The following is a 17804-nucleotide window of genomic DNA, read 5'->3' as shown; positions in this document are numbered from 1 at the left end:
AGGGAGAGAGAGAGGGAGGGAGAGAGAGGGGGGAGGATCAATGGAGTATAAGATAAGAGGATGGTGTGTGTGATGTGTGTGTGGAGGGGGGAGGTCGATGGTGTGTCCATTGTGTGTGAGAGAGAAATTATTAGTGAATCAATGAGTGTGTGACTGTGTGTGTTTGTCCTGTGATGAACTCTGCTGCTCTGACTGACGAAGAGATGAGCTGCTTTCACTCAGAGCTGGTTCATGGTTCTTAACAGCAGTAATGTGGAATAATGTAGGATCTAATAACTAAAGTTCCAAAGGTCAGGAGAGGACGAGAGCTCGGGAGGACTTCCTGTTTCAAGGCTCTTCTTGAACAAGCGTGTTGATCTGTTCTGCAGGTCCAGCGGAGGATTCTCGTCTTGTCCTTGTAGGATGAGCAGCAGAGCTGCAGGTGACATACTTCAGAATTTAAAAGAAGCTTTCACAAGATCAGCCATGGTAGCCTGCCCAGAGACGTGTGAGAGGTCACCTGTTCAGAAGAGCGACCTCCGTTCACCGTGCAGGTGGCTGGCACGGTGTCTTTTACAGCTGAAGAGACGCTGCAATAAAAGTGGATCATATGAACTGCGTCGTAAATATGGACGGTGCTTCCAAACAACACGCCACTGAAAGTCCAGATGTTATCTGATTTCTTATCTACAAGGTGAAAAGCCTTTGCGGTGTTGCACTGTCCGACTGAGGAGAAAAAAATAAATGAAGATAAGACATTAATTCAGCACAGGAAACACAGAGGAATTCAAACTTATTTTTTTAATGATGCTTATGTTCACTGTATGGCCTGTAAACATCACAATAGCATACTGGGGAAATTAGTACAGGAAGAAGGGATGGTGATATTCTGAGTATCTTCTTCGACTCTTTCAGAGGAAAGAGGTGAAGGTTACCTAACTGCCTTCAAAATCAGAGCTAAAAAAGCTTGCAATAAATTAAAAACAAAACTGAAAAAAAAAAAGACTTATTCACTGCCGTCCTACATTAGTCAGGTTTGTAGATAAAGAGTAAGCAGACACCACAGGGAGGTGGCACGAAGCACAAGGTTTCACTTCCATCCAGGAGCGTGTGAGGAATGTAAAGTCTGCACTTGTGCTGCAAAGTTGGCATTTTGTCACCACTTCCCAATTTCTCACTTCTTCTATCCCAGAGTAGCTTCCTGATGCATGCGAGGGTATGCTTTGTAAAACTGAACAAATCCGATGAGGAGAGATGACGCTGCCGCAGTGCTGCTTGTATTCAGTCCATGCTGTGGAGTGAATGCGAGTAATGAAGACTTACATTCAGAAAATAAAAAAAAATGTAAATTCTTCCTCTATTAATTTCTCTCCTCATCCCAGTGTCTGATATCGCTTCCACATAAATCTATAAAGACTGAGTTCAGTGTGGTGAAAACTTCAGGAAATGTCAGTTTCAGGGTTTTGTTTGGTGATAAATTAAGACCCTGGTGTGATTTCTTCTTCTTCTTCTTTTCCTCCACACGAAAGTACATCCACTCACAATACACTCCTGTTCCAATCACAGAGCATGCATCGGTACAGGCCCCGCCCCGCCCCGCCCCGCCTCCCACTCCCTCCACCACAAAGGAAATTCATCAGCGCATCAGAACTTCTGCAAAAGAACGACACATTCAAGTACCTATTCGTCACATGGCACCGAGAGCAGAAGTACCACCGAGAGGAATTCACTGGCCAGCAAACCATCAGGCTCCTTCTCTCAATACTGCCCCTTCAGAAAGCACAACACAGCCGCTGGAAAAGGTGTACGTTACAGTGGCGTGTGGATTTATACCACATCCTAAATCCATCAAAAGAAAAGAATAAAAGTACGGTCATCCCACAACAACGCATTAGAGCCACAACCGGAGAAAATTCACTAAAATAATTATATTTTGTGATTATTTTAAGAATAAAGATAAAATTTAGAGTAAAACAAAAATTAGAAATGTCAAGAGAATCTTTAAAAACTTGTTTTAATAATTGTGGCTTTAAAACAGAGTTATAGTGTCCTGCTTTGCTTTTTTTTAATGCTTGTGTTGACAGAAATTTAACAGACTGCAATTCCAAAAGAGTCAAATCAGGGTTTCGTCAGCTCCTGCGAGTCCATGAATGATGCTGCGCAGCGTCCCTCCGTTACACCAGAACAAACTGAGCAGCTTCTCCTCGTCAATATGCTGTACAGGGTGTGTTTCATGCTCCACTGGGCGTTTCCAAAGTCCATTTGTAAAAAGACAAGAGTATTTAGAAAGGCAACACACACCCAAAAGAATCTAAAAAGGGACAAAGAAGGACACGAGGCGTTGTTTTTGTGTTACACGGGATATTTAGAAAAGGCAGGTCGTAGCATAAATGGGATTGTTTGAGCACAGACGTCGAGGAGCGGGATGCTGACCCTGTCTTTGGAAAACTCTGCTGTGTGTGTGTTGGTGTGTGTTTCACACAGATACACAGGGGCCACGCTGAACACCATGGCTGGGAATTGTGACAAAAACAAATCAAAATATAGATATATATCTCTATATATAGATACATATATGAATTCAATATATAATCTCTATCTTTTTAAATCTTAAACAACAGCAGGCTCAAAAGCTTATGATTCTGGCAACGTCCGCAAAAATGAGAGCAGAATCTCTTCTGTTAGGCGAAGAGATGCAGCATTAACAAAAAGAAAAAAAAAAAAAAAAAGGTGGGGGGCACAGAAGGATGAAGCAGAAAAGTATCGGTTTGATAACGGGGACATGCGAGAAGAGTGTGACTGATCACCACACCGGAGTTTCACCAGCTCTCGTTCTGCCTGAACTCCAGACGGACTCCCTCGCCAGTCCGTGGATCGTGAGGGTTCCGGGAGTTCTGTGCACGACGGCGACGTGTCGTCCGAGTACCGGTGGCATCCTGGACCGGCCCAGCGCCGCTCCAGAAGCAGGACGGCGCGGTCGGCCGGTTCACTCCGGTCAGAAACAGAAGAAGTTACCTATTCTACGTAAATAATGCCACAAATCTCTTCAGCCTCTCGAGTCCTGGAAACATCGCCGTGAGGCTGCTTTGACTGTTTTTTTTTTTTTGTTTTTTTTAAAGTGGTGACAAGCTGGCTGCCGTTGTTGTGAGATCCTCCGTTCTCCCTCTCCAGTCTGAGCAAGGCACCTTCAGAGGCCAGAAGCAGAGCAGGGCTGCTCCTGTGTCTGTCTGTCAATCCACAAGAAAAAAAACCACCACTGCAAGGAAAGCATGAGAACACGAGGCGCGGGAGAATCTGTGCTTGTTTGCTTCTTCTTCCATGACAGGTTCACAGCATGAACAGTTTGTTTTTTTCCTCCGTTTTGTTCTGTTAAAATCTGTTCTGGAGTCAAATCAAGTGTTTTTTTTTTAAATCTGCTTTGATTTACTCTCTCGGTGTGAAGCGGAAGGATCAGGTAGAAAAAAATAATCCCAGGGTTGAAATGAAATGATGTGTATCTCAGGTGGGACAGTGGTCCTGCTCGCTGGGATCAGGCAGTAGTGCTGGACAGCTACCAGTGGTACTCCAGATCTCCACTCTGCAGGGGGGGGGGACAGGAACGAGAGCATGGAGAGGGACAGTGACGGATGAGGGGAGAGAGGGAGAACGGGGCAAATGAGGGGCAGAAATGAAAGAAAGGCACGTTATCAGATGGGGACAGGCGGCGTTTGAGTCACAGTGTGAATGGAGGCGCTCCCAACCTCCACTTCAGGGCCGACTTCACCTACGGTCACAAAAGGAAGTTACGACAGCAAATTAAGTCCGGGCTCAAGATCAGTCTGAGCCCGGGGAGTCTGTCTGCTGGGAAACCCCTGAAATCCAACATGACGTCCAAGACCCGGGGTCTCGCCGCAGCGGGGACGGACACACAGACGGACACACTGGCTGAGAGATGCGTGCAGTTGTTTGGGAGACTGGAGTGAGACAGCGATGCATGCGAGTAGGGCCAGTGCATGCGTGTTTGTAAGTGTGTGACGCAAGAGAGGGACAAACGGGACCGGAAAACACCTGCTCATTCAGCCTCAGCAGACCTGGACACACACACACACACACACACACACACACACCCTCACACACACACACGTACACCTTAAAGTCTACATGGAGCTCCACATGCTCAAGAGTAGATCACAGCGAGGGGAGCAGAGACTGATGAAGGTGTGACAGAGGAGTATGCGGAGCACGTCACCACTTACATGCCTGTAAGAGTGTGTGTGGTTGTATGCGTGTATGTGTGTGTTTGTGTGTGTGTTGATGTGGGGAGAGGTTGGAAGAAGAGGGGTGGGGGTGTAACAGTTATATATGTGGTCACTTACCAAATGAAACAGGAGGGCTGCGTTAATCAGAGGGTGAACACACAGTTAGACAAATCGATACATCCCTTATATGTGTGTTTGTGTGTGTATGTGTGTGTGAGAATGTCTCTGAGAAAAATTATGTTTTTCCAATTTGTAATTAATGATTGAGAATAAATTATTCAGAATTAAAGTATTGTCTTTCACGTTTGAGAGTAGTAATTCTGAACTGAGGTTTGAATGAAAAGCAGCTTCAATCACTTTAGATTTGGGGTTGGGAAGGGTTTTGATTGGACAGGGGGCGGATAAAGACGTATTTCCATCTACGGGAAGAAAAACTCCATTTCTCAATCAACTTGGAAGCTACAGTTTTAAAAAGGTTGACAGTTTTCCGTTTCCATCCACTCCCTTCGCTATATCCATTTCTTCTACGGCTTCCGCCTATTTTGAATTAAGGCTTAATCCAGAAAGTTGATTTTCATTTGGAATTAGGTGTTTACAAGGAAATGTTTAAAATCTTTACAGATAATTTTTAATATTACTGTTCTGAATTAGAGGAATTAAAACTCTTGTAAATGCAGCCATTGTTTCAAGTGAAAATGACTGTTTTTACGTTGTTTTGTTTTATACACCAATGGTTAGCAAGCAATGTACATTTCACAAGAGTTGGCAGAAGCACTGAAAACGGTCAGTGTGCACTGTTAGTGGTTTTTACAATTTAGCCACACACAAAACGCTTTCAACGTTAAGAATGGTGAGTACTCGGGCATTCATATGGACAAAGGATGAAGTCGGATTGCTGTCACAGGTGACTCCACTATGAAGCTACCAAAAACTGTGGCTATGGAGTCACATCACTGAGTCGGAGCATTTTCAGTGAGTCCGAGCGCCGCTGGACGTGTAAAAGGTCGCCAAAACATAACGCTGCTTCAGGACAAGAGATTCAAGGCAGCACGAGCCTCTTAAACTGGCTTGGAGGAATGTTTTTTTTAATATTAGGGTTACAAAACGGAGTCTTTTAGACACTGATTTGGGACTATCGGCTCAGTCAGTCACTGCAGTTGAAACATGAGTGGTTGCTTGTTACCATCACGAAATGAGTTAGAGGCGCAGTTCTTAAAGCTTTAGTCACATTTGATTTCATGAGATTAAGGAAAATAAGAGTGTGTGCGTGTGTGTGCGTGAGCGCACAAAGCCACAGAAACTCTCTCCTGTCCTTAGAGACAAAGCAAGCCAGTGAATCCAGATCAACCCCAGAACAAACTATCGACAAGGACACAGACGACGACACACAAAAACCCATCCCATTCAGCAGAGCCCTTCACACGTCAATCATTAGCAGGTGCCAACACACACACACACACACACACACACACACACACACACACACACACAGGCATGAGACAGAACAGCTGATAAACAGGTGGACACGGCTTTGGGATGACTCTCCGGGAATGTTTAACAGTCTAAACCACTGTCAGAGCTGCAGCATCCTTACAACATCCCACTCAAGTTCACATGATGATCCAGCCTATAGAAAATACACAAACACACTTGCATTCACGGCAACAACTTCCTGTTTAACATTTGACATTAATGTAAAAAAAACAAAAAAACAACAAGACTTTGATTTGATATCATGTTAAACAGTGTGTGTGTGATCATCAGTTCAGAAAGTACACTTAAAAACAAAACACAAACAACTTTTATGGATTTCTCTCTCTTTTTTTTAAAGTTCATGTCTTCCATTGCTGGTGATGCATGATGGGAGTACAGTGAGAGAGAGCACAGCTATACTCGACTTTCACAGAACCAAGCAAATGAATTCCTAATAAAAGGAATAAGAAATTTTGAAGTAGCACCAAATACACATCTAAAATATTTTGAGGCAGTTTTGTGGCATGACAGAACCTTGGAGAAGAAAATGATGCAAACAATTACTTTGATCGAATGAAATGTTTGAGTGTCTGAAAAACTTTTCACTTAAAAAAAAAAAGGAGGAATTCCTTCAACTGATGTTTTCACATTTTCAATGTGAAAATCCTGAACAAAGCAATGTCATGCATACATTAAACAAAGAAAGAAAACGTGATTAACAAAACGGAAAAGTGCTATGACTGAAATCTATGTCTAACAAAAATCAGTTAATGATTCACGTTCAAGCAAAAAGCGAATGAAAAAGAAAATCAGCAGCAGCATCGACATAAAAACAAGGAGTTTCTGAATTCCACTTAGATTTGTCTGCAAGTGAAACGAAGAAGGCATCTCAAAACCGAAACGTAAATCCTCACATCTCTGAAATCCTTTCAGCACGTGAAAGTGTGTGCTTTCATAGATCAATGGAGCAACTGAGTAAACAGAGTGACACTTACTCCGTCCTCCTCCTTGTACGGGTTCAGACGGTTGTATACTGCTTCAATAACACTGCGTCTGCAGGGGGAACACACAGAACAGCACTGTGACAATGTAACTTCATTCAAACGCTACATAAAACCCGGAGCAGTGAGAAAACAAGCACATTGCGCCGATAACGGCATGCTCATCGCAGCATATCCACTTGCGGTCGTCTACCACATCGTGAAAACTTACTTGCTGGCAAGACCACCTCCCGGTGGCAGAGTGGGCATGCCACTGTCTGTGGAAAGGTTCCTCATCACCGTCACCAGGTCTGGAAAGCCTTCATCTCCTGGCCGGGACAGCATTTCTAAAACACCAGCAGAACACGCTGTTACACAAGTCAGGATTTACAGAGTCGGACGATAGCCAAGAACATCTGCAGAGGGGCAGGGGAGGAAGAGAAGAGCCGAGGACGCGGAGCACAAACAGGACTGACGGAGAGAAAGGAAGTGAAGATGGAAACCATACAAGCCAAGTTGTGGGAGCGAGTGTGTGTCTGAGACAAAGCGAGGGAGACACGGTGACAGAACGAGGCCTGCAGCTGAGCTGAGAGTGGCTGGAGGCCAGGCCAATGTTCAGCCAGAGCATTCCTTTCACTTTTTTTTGTCTTTTCTTTTTCTATTCCCTCACTCTCCCGTCCACCAGTAAGAGCAGACCCTGAGCCAAACATCTCCTCCACCTTCCACCACATTCTGGAGTGTAAATCACTTTTACCCACTTTGGAGAGACTGAGTGGAAATGAACCTACATTGTGTTCCTTAGTTTTTACAGGTGATTCTACAATATTTTCCTTCACTGAAATAAAATGGAAATGCGGTGTTGAGCACAACTAATTGTTTCCAGGGTAATGTAGCTTATTGGAAAGGCTGATTCCCCCTTACACAACCAGAGGACGGGAGCAGGAGTCCAACCAAACAATCCATGTAGAGTGAGAGGAGGAAGGGAGATGCAACGAGGGAGAGAATGTGGAGGAGCACAGAGGGTAGAGAGCAGGGGGCCGATCAGCGAGGTGGAAAAGGAGGTCATGATGGTGTCGTTCTTCTGCTGGGAGCTGGAGTTCACTTGGCTGGAGCTGAGACGGCACCGAGCGGCAGGGCCACTCCTTTGAAAAGATACACCTACAGACACACACTTTCAGATGAAACTCGATCTAGTTCTGACCTCATCATTCCAAGTGTGCTCTTTCAAACAGAAGATATTAACGACTGTTGCGCTTCCCATTAACTCTCTCCATGCTGGCAGCCTGCCAGTTTAATTTGTTCTGAAATACCGCGGACATGTTGCGTTTTGCAGCTTGAGCAAACTTCTTTACCTCACTCCTGCAGACTACATGTGGGCACTGGACTGGGGCTCTGCTGAGTTTTCCCCAGTTCGAACGTTTTTCCGTATTCACTGCTGCGCCTTGAGAAGATTCTGATAATGAATGAATATTTTTAAACAAACAGAACATTTCACTTCATCTCACCTTCCACTCGAGTCTCCAGATATTTGTTGAGCTCGGCCTCCTTTCGCACCGCCTCCTCTGATACTTGGGGAGCGTTGGGCAAACACACCAACACCACGCTCATGTTGTCCCGACTCCCCTAAGGCGCAGGAGAGAAGAGGAATCAACAACAGAGCGCGTTAAAAGCAGGGGTCTGTGTACTGCTCAAACCATTCAGGTGTTTTCTGAGGAACAAGCTCTGGAAGAGTCTGCCCTGATAAGATCACGCTCTTATTTTAACATCTGGTCCTATCATGTTCCTGTATAATGATTTTTTTTTTTTTTTTTTATTGCCAATTCAGCTTAACATTTGGTAGGATTTTATTACTCATTGCCATTATATTCATATTACTTTAGTTCCAAACTCACCACAGTTTGTTGAAGATAAAAACAGTAAAAATATATTTTAAACTGAAGTCACACTGAACAAAAACAAAGGACACATTTTATATAACCATTTTCTTTGCTCAAACTTTCACAACTTTTGTTTCTAATCCTCACTTCTATGGAGCGCATGTCTTTCTAACAGTCCTGCAAAACCTATTTCTTCGACATATTTTCATCTAACTTTCTTTAATCTTGTCGAAAAAGCAATTAATGCTTTATTAGAAGATTTTTGAGATTTCACATTATTGGGTTTTGAAGATGTGTCTACAACCACACTGGATCAGGGGTGTCCAACATATTTCAGTTCAGAGGCCACAAACAGCCCAGTTTCATCTTGAGTTTAAAAAAATGCCATAATAACCTTTAAATTTAAACTTTAAAGTTGGTTTTTGTTGTGGGGAAGACTACATGTAAGAAAAATGTCTATTTTCACAAAAAGAAAACAAATCCTATCAAAAATAACTGCAATCTCAAGGGCTGCCTTCTGGTGCAAAAATGCTCACTGTCGTGTTTTGTCGGCATTTTATTCTTTCTTTCCAATTTTTACAGTGTACTTGGTGGTATGGCGTGCCAGACTGAAGCCTCCTGAGGGCCGGTCTTGGCAGACGGGGCACATGTCTGACACCCCTGCACTGGAGTGACACTCCAAAACATATCTGCACATACCTTGTGCAGACAGGTGTCCACCACTTCATTGCACACTCTCTCCAGGTCGTCACACACTTCAAGCCTTGATTTCACAAACTCGCACAACTCCTCATTGGACATGACATCCCAGATGCCGTCGCACGCCAGGATCACAAACTGATCCTGCTCCGGCGCCCGGACCATCACGAACACTTCTGGTTCGGGGCTAACCAGCTGCTCCGTGGGGCCCTTTCCATCCACGCACTTGTAGTCGTAGTCCCCCAAAGCCCTGGACACAGCCAGCGACCCGTTAACCCTCTGAATCATCACCGAGCCGCCGGCGTTCTGGATGCGCTCCCTCTCGCGCGGGTTGCAGGGCTTGTGGTCGAGCGTGGAGAAGCACACGTTTGAATTGCGGTACAGAACGGCTCGGGAATCCCCGCAGTTAATGAAGAAGAAATGGTCGGGAGAGAGAAGGATCCCCACCGCCGTGGAGCCGCTGCGGTCCATGCCGTTACGCAGGTCGGAGAAGCTGCGCATGTGCTCATCAATCCGCAGGAAGCCAGTCCGGATCCCGGCTTTCACGGCCTCCACCGCGGGACACCCTGATGCTGGAAGGTCGGTGGTGGAGCCGTCCGATCCGGCCTGGAAGCCCTGCGTCCCGCCAGCAGTCACGCTCGCAGTTATGATGTGTTCCAGAAGATGCTTGGAGCAGTAGTTGGCAACCTTGGAGCCAGCGTGACCGTCGTACACGGCGAAAAAAGACCAGTCGGTCATTCCAGGAGCAGGAAGTCCCAGCACGGCCGTGTGAGCGTCCTCCATCTCCACCCGCCATCCCTGCATGGAGCTCAGCCCGTACCGCAGGCCGTTGCCCTCACCGTGAGAGTTGTGCTTCTCCGTTTTGGGCTTGTCAAGGAATGCACCCATTGCTCCGCCCTAGAGAAACCCACTGCTACCTGCGAGCAAAGGGAGAGAAGGAATAATTAAGTGGAGAAAAAAGAAAAAAAAAATTACAGACAGATGTGCTTCAATTACATCAATAGAACACAGTTCAGACTGGTAGAAACATAGCACAAATGCATTCCCAGAATGCTACACAATCATGGAAAAAAATTGTCATGGCATTTTGTTCTTCGTATCGAATAGGCTTCGGCTTGTGTGGCAAGTCGCTTTTACCAGTGAAAAAAATGGGACAGGCGAAACTAATAACATTAAATATGGCTATCCTCACTTCTGAACTGAAATCATTGCTGTCTGGAGACAATCAGTCATGCAGGTCATGGTGTCCACGTTTCTTGTCTTAAGGCAATTACATTCTTCAGCTCTGAAATCAGTGCAAAACTGATGAAACCTCTCACATGAAACACCTTCAAAACACTTCAAAATCCAAGTTCAAGACAGGTAATGGAGCTTCAAGTCTTAATGTTATTTTAAAATCAACACTAACTCCACGTTCTCCAAGACAATTCAGACCAACTATGAAAGTGGAAAAAGCTGTAATTTCTACATATTTACAAAAAGCACTTTAATAGTCGCGCCTGACATCATCAACATGTACTACAATGTAAAAATATAGTGTAATGCAGCAAGTTTAAAGCCACACTCACACTCAGCAAAAACAATTTACCCATCTCAAGGTACACTTCGAAGATATGAATAACGAACCATGCAGATAATCCACGTTTTTGAAGATTTTTCCAGAGAGCTTTTAAACATGATAATGTTCCTGTCGCTGTTTACTTTATGGACCAAAAGAAATAATTCCCCCAAAAACCAGTCATTGTACATCATATACAGAAATAGCTGTCTCTTCGGTTTATGCTTAAAGAGACTGAGGAGCGAGTTTAAAAGCTTCTTTGGCCAGCCTGAGCTGGTTGCTGAGAGCATTAACAAGCTCCACAGAGTGATGGAGAGGATGTGTTATTGATAATTGTGCCTGCATTAGCCAAAAGCTTGAGAAGAGAGAAACAACTCCTGTGTCCAGCAGCCCCTATTAATTACCAAGCAATAACATAGTACTATGGATTATGACACTATTAATGGAGTCTTCATTGCAGACTCCGCTCTTGTGTCTTTAATAAATATGAATGCTATTTAGAAATGATGAAAATCAAACAGCTTTATTCTCAGAAGGCATGATTTCTGGTCTGAAGACCAAAGGATTCTCTGTGAGCACAATAAGTCTAAACTGGGGGCCTCACCATGCAATGCTGGGAAAGTGAGAATACAAGTCAATGCACAGAAGATCAAGATGTAAACAGCTAGTGCAAGCCGCTTAAATGACTGTCGCAGCCCAAAATGCACTGCAGTGTGACATAGCCTTTTGAGCCCTATCGAAGGCCATCATGATCACAGAGGGCGTTGACGAGACTGTTATTAATGGACAAATTGCTCAACTCTACTGCGTAACTTCACTTCATTTTTGCTGAAAAAAGAAAACTCCTTAGACCTACATGCATTTCTATTATTATACTGCTGTTACTGATTAACTGGATTTGTTGCGAGTGCAGATTGTTCGGAAAATGCCCCAAAACCCAAAAGAATTAAGATAAAGCACAACTACAAAAGACAAATTACATCAACTACTAACTTATCCATATTCCTTAATAAATGCTTCTCCAATCATGTGTTTTGTTGTTTTTCCTTAACATAATTATTTCATTTTTGTCATCAGCGGTGCAAAATAGCGATACAGGTCTCTGTGTCCAGAGGCCATTACGTGATCAGTATCGGTAAGCGTTTTGAAAGTCAGATGAGATACAACAGGTGCCGCTACCACACACACAAACACGCACACACTCACACACACAATATCTGCGATCACATATCAAAGGCCTCAGAAGCACCACCAGGCTAAACCACTTCAGTTATTACCTTGACAACAGATGCATTCAAACACCATATTTCACTTATTCTTGAGCAAGTATCAAGGCATTTCCCAAAACAGACCAGATGCCCTTTCACCCATCAATGTGGCAACTGCATCAACACTGTACCAAGTTACGCGATTGTTATTTAAAGGCTGAGAAACACGCAGCAGCCACAAAATGTGTAATATTTCACTTGTGTTGCACAAAACTGAAATGCCTAGACATATTATATTTTATATAACTTAAAAATCACACATGTACATACGAGGGAATGTGCCGTCATGTCACCCAGAGTCTGACGTCTCCATGGTTACACAGCTTGGAGTGCCACCTGAGTGTTTTCCATCACGACATAAGCCATAGGTGCTAGTGTTAGAGCATGTGACAAGAGTGGCACACAGCCGTGTGTGTGTGTGTGTGTGTGTGTGTGTGTGTGTGTAGTTCTTTTTTCTGAATGTGTTCAAGAGTTAAAGATGAAAGCTGCTTAACAGTCAAAACTGGAGCGACGACGATGCTCAAACTTCAAACGAGCAGGGTAGCTTTTAACAAGCTAACTCAATTTAACAGTCAGCTGCTGATGGGATCCACATGGGGCCGGATTAGCTCAGACAACACCGAGCGCGGACTGCCTACTGCTGTGAACTACCGCTAACTTAATAACCACAGTCCCCGCTAAGCTGTCCTTGGTGACAACACTTATTCAGTATTATGGTGGTGTAAGTACCATTCAGAAGTTAGCATCAGCATTGTGTTTGTTGGTGAAATGACAGGTGATCGAATAGAGTAATGAACTGTTTGATGCCATGCACCAAATTAGCAATATGTAAACAACAGGATCACGATACAGCGAGTCAACATGGTGACATGAGAATAGTTTGAGGAGAATCCCATCGCTACGGTGGTCTAACCTGTTGTCCAAGTGCTACAGATACAGGAGATAAATCAAGTAACAAGTTTTTCATTGTCATTTGTTACCAAAAGATAAATGCAAAGCAGCCGACTACGTTTTTCATGTCTGTTCATCTTGAACATATCCTGGATGTAAATCTGAGATAAATATCTTAACTCAATACCTGGAAAAGTGAGGGAAAAACTAAGTCATGAGGGCTTCCATCAATCCATTTTCTATGCTTCTTTCGTCAACTCAGTGTCCCAGGGCACTGGAGCTAACCACAGCTGACACCAGGAGAAGACAAACACAGAAAGACACTCACATTCAAACTTTGGGTCAATTCGGAGCACTTGGTTATTGTGAGGGTTAGAAAGTTCTACTTCAACACCATTAAATAAAGCTTATTAAATTAAAATGCATGTTAGTACCTTAAAGGAGTCATATTATGCAAAATTCACTTTAAAAAGGTGTCTTTACAGTCATATTACCTCCCAGAGCCTCAGTATGATCCCGCAGAAGTGAAAAATTCAGTCACCTCCCTCAATTGCGCACTCCACTTTTAAAGGGCAACTCCGGTTTTTTGACACCTGGACCTTATTTATAGGTGTGTGCATGCTCATATAGTCACTCAGACAAACATCGTGCAGCTCAGAGTCCTTCAGAAGTTATTTAGATCCAAACGATGTAGCCGCACTAGCGGGGGGTGCCACAGCAATGGAGCGTTAGCGCGGGACATAATCTCTGCAAAGTCGCTCATTTCGGCTGTATTTTTCCTCCATCGGCGCTGGGTTGCCTTTCGGTCGGAAGGGGGGCCTCCGGCGGTGTCCCGCGGCCTGGCTCGGAGCGCGCATCCGCCGGGCAGCGGAGATCTGGATTCTCCCGGCGAGGAGAGAGCTCCGGCCGTCGCGCGTCCCGCGGCCGGCATGGAGCGCGCATCCGCCGGGGAGCAGAAATACGCTTCCTCCCGGCAAGGAGAGACGTCCAGCGGCCCAGCGGCCGCGCGTGAGTCGTGCGTCTTCGCCGGTGTCTGGAGCCTCCGTGGAGCAGCTGAGGGCCATTTTCCAACTCGGCCCCTGGAAGTCAGACGCCGGGGCACCGTGACAGCCGAGGCCGACTCAAAGTGCCTCTCTGCTGGGGAGAGGAGCTCCGCAACGTTCCCATCCGAGCTAATTGTGGCTAAGTTAGCGAAAACTGTCAGCTCTTCAGCTGACCCACCTGAAGACGGTAGACGAGCTGACTTTATGATAACACTGGCGATGGATGAAGAAATACAGCCGAAATGAGCGACTTTGCAGAGATTATGTCCCGCGCTAACGCTCCATTGCTGTGGCACCCCCGCTAGTGCGGCTGCATCGGTTGGATCTAAATAACTTCTGAAGGACTCCGAGCTGCACGACGTTTGTCTGAGTGAGTATATGAGCATGCACACACCTATAAATAAGGTCCAGGTGTCAAAAAACCGGAGTTGCCCTTTAAGGAAATATACACTCAAACACGCGGTTCTGAAATCTTACTTTTGTCGACGTCAACAAGAGGAACACCAGTCCCCCCCCCCCCCCCCCCCCCCCCCCCCCCCCCCCGGGAAGAGGATCCAGCCTTTGGGGGGGCCCCGGAGAGGTGGCTATGTGTTGCCGTAGCCTCATTAAGACAATCAAATTTGAAAATTGTCTTTTTCCTCCTTGTCTCGCTACACCACATTTTTGAAAATGAAACTGAAACTTAAGCTGAAACAGTCGAGGGGACGTGCCTCTGACTGTGCCCCCACCGTGTGTGAGAGAGTGGGCGTGGCCAGATGCGTTCAAGTGCATCCCGGAAAGTAGGGTGAGAAAATCAGGCTGTTCAGAGGAGGGCTCCTCAGAGCCACTTTTTAGAGCGCTCAAACTCCGAACATAGGATGAATTTGGGGCAAACAAACTTATATACTATGTTTTTGGGCTTCTGTGACCTATATGACGTGACTGAAAAATAGCATAATAGGTCTGCTTTAAGTACAATTTCAGCATTCAGTTCCGATAAAAGCTGGAAAATGCTGGTTAGAAAGGCCAGTGCAGTATATCCATATTATATATTGCATACTGGTGCACTTCTATTGTCTTCAAAGCATGTGATCATCTTTCTGCTGATAAGGTACCACATCCGCTTTTAACAAAGCCAAGATCACATTAGTTGAGATAGAGAACAACTTGTGCAATGCATGTTTGTCCATTACAGCAAAGTATGACTAAAATGAAACAATTTTTTACCCAAAAATTCTGCTTTCCAACTTTTACAAAATAAAAAAAGGTGGAACAAACAGATCCCTCACTTTGATGACTCATCTTTTTAAGTTGAAGCAGAAGCTGCGAGTCTCCTGAAACGAGTGCTCTTTGAACAGATAGTTTCAGTAATCAACTGTGCAGCAGAAGCCTAGGAGGATGGAGTCGTTACTGGAGTCTATCAGACCAACAGTGGGATAGTAAATGTGCCATGTTACATTGGACAGTGAGTAGCTTGCCTGGAACACAGTGTTTGTACCTGTGCATACCTGTTCCCACTACTCAGAAACCTGCGTTCCTTTACTTTGACTCCAAACGACTCAAAGCTGAGTAATGTCTGCGATCAAGAAAATATGTACATGGACTCTGGATCAACAGTGAGAAGCACATACAGGATGGTTATAACAATAAAACAGGATAAACTACAAAAATCTGATTCTCTCTTGCTGTGCTCTGTTCAGGCACACCCTCATGGCACAAATGTATTTTCAGATATTCCCAGCTTTTGAGCCAGCACTGTGTGATTCTGTCAATACACAGGGCAATAATACCCCTGAACAAACTCAGACTCACATCAGTCATGGCCCTAAAACGGCAGTAGTGCAGGATTTCACATCAAGCTGCCAACACAAACATGCCACTGATGAAGCTGCCATTTCTGGAACACACTGTCACACACATGCATAGCCAAACACACACTAACAATGCAATAAAACTACCCACAACACACCAGTAAAACAAGCTGATTCTTGTACTGGAGTTCATCAGCATTCCCACAAATAGCCACCCCAGAATTTTCACATTTTTCCAGAACTTTGGCGCCACTTTTCATTAGAAACATAGTAGAAAGTAGTTTAAGCATTAGTTATTCACACACAATTTTGTTATTGCAAAACTTTATAGAATTTTATAATCCACTCAAGAGGAAATTAGCTGATGAATAAATTAGTTATAAGATCATTGAAATTATGGTAAATGGTCAGAAATGTTGAGTAGTAATTCCTGAAGTCCAGAGACGTTGATCTTCACAGGAAACGGAAAACATTACAAATGCAAACAACTAATTACTTGTAACTATATACCTAACACTAGTTAACTAATTCACTATCATCGTCATTAATATTACTGTGTCTCATACAAACAAATGAAGATTCATGACTTAAATGAACCCTGGTCTGTAATTCTGTGTGAATCTGTGGAGTCAAACAAATGCAAAATAAAGAAAGTTATATCTGCAATTCCTCCATTGAAGCATCGGTAGCATTTTTACCATATAATTACATTCTGATGATAGCAATTAGATTAAAAACCAGGGTCACACCTGTTGCAAATACACACAGCTCAAAAACAACTTAGCAACTGCCATTCCTTTTGATGGGTATGTCCTAATCCAGTAGTGTTTTACAACTCCCGGGAGGTCCAGGTCTCGAGAAGCTATTTTCAAGGTGTTGTCTTGGTCTTGGCATGTTCTGGTCTCATTCTTGACTTGTTCTCAGCTCCTTAAAGTCTTGGTTTTGTCTTGTGATGCTCAGGTCTTGGTATTAACTCAGTCTCAGCTCCCTAAAGTCCTGGTCTTGTCTTGGTTGTGGGAAGCTCAGGTCTTGGTCTTGACTCTATCTTGGCTCCTTAAAGATTGTGTCTTGGGACGTTCAAGTCTCAGTTTTGATTCAGTCTCGGCCCATTAGGATCTTGGTCTTGGAATGCTCACGTCTTAGTCTTGACTCTGACTCGGATCAGGTGGTTTTGACTACAACATTATAATCCAGCTCTGTTACACCTCTAAATTTTTTTTCAATTAACCACACCAACACTGCCAGGAACAAAAAGAGGATGAAAATAACCTGAAAAATGTGAATTACCAATTCATAATTTCTTATAAGAGTTGACTAGCGGTATCGGATCATCCTCTCCGGCAGTTAGTATCCAGATGTCTCCAACTGATAACATGTTTGTAAACTGTTGCCAAGTAAACTGACGTCAAATCATTCAACCAAGTTGTGAGCCAGGCCAGTGATAACTAATGCTGCATCAGCAGGGCCGCCAACAACACAGCACTCAAATTCACACAATAAATAGATCGGCTTTGCAGTTGTGATCCTTCATTAAGTAGCAGTCAGTTGTGTCTACATAACGTTCAGGCCACTAGCTAACCAGCTAGCGAAGTTCCCAAGTGTTTTGACAATAAACGTAGGCGGGTTTCAAACCAGTACGCGGACGTGTCGTTACTTACTTTGTATTAAAGGAATCAGTCCTCCTACTTGTTGTGCTCGCGGTAGGTCTGTTAAAGTGCCCCGGCTTGTTGTGATAGGCTTAGCCCTCGTTAGTGTTAGCCTCGTTCGCCCCTCGGCTAGCCAGCATTTCACACGACCAGTTCTCCTTTCAGCATGTCCCTGCACCGCAGCAAGGCTTTTATATACATGTTTGGCACTGTGAACGCGGGCAGCGCCAAATAAATAATCCTCGTTCAAGCTGTCGACTGTAAAGAGAAGGAACGCTCCACTCCGGTTATATCTTTGATTTGAACAACTAGCTAATTTTTGGCTAATGCTAAATGTATGAAGCAGATGACGTTCTTTTCAG

The 17804-nt window shown here is 44.3% G+C and overlaps 1 protein-coding gene across 4 annotated transcripts in view; it reads right to left on the bottom strand.

Annotated features, from left to right (window-relative positions):
• LOC115398894 (protein phosphatase 1B-like) overlaps positions 1-17804 on the bottom strand; it is a 23350-nt gene extending 5546 nt beyond the window's left edge. For 2 of the 4 annotated variants that reach the window (XM_030105899.1, XM_030105897.1), the window contains exons 1-5: positions 17455-17804; positions 9247-10163; positions 8176-8293; positions 6903-7017; positions 6686-6743 (exon numbers count right to left, since the gene is read on the bottom strand). In XM_030105899.1, coding sequence (XP_029961759.1) covers positions 6686-6743; positions 6903-7017; positions 8176-8293; positions 9247-10134 — 1179 coding nt within the window. In that variant the 5' untranslated portion in view covers positions 10135-10163; positions 17455-17804. Of the gene's footprint in view, positions 1-765; positions 3557-4334; positions 4352-6685; positions 6744-6902; positions 7018-8175; positions 8294-9246; positions 10164-17454 lie in introns of those variants that run through there. The other 2 variants (XM_030105901.1, XM_030105900.1) reach the window with 2 other exon arrangements.

The sequence above is a fragment of the Salarias fasciatus genome, chromosome 13 (genome assembly GCF_902148845.1).
Source record: "Salarias fasciatus chromosome 13, fSalaFa1.1, whole genome shotgun sequence".
NCBI lineage: Eukaryota > Metazoa > Chordata > Actinopteri > Blenniiformes > Blenniidae > Salarias > Salarias fasciatus.
This window is presented reverse-complemented; position numbering and strand designations above follow the sequence as displayed.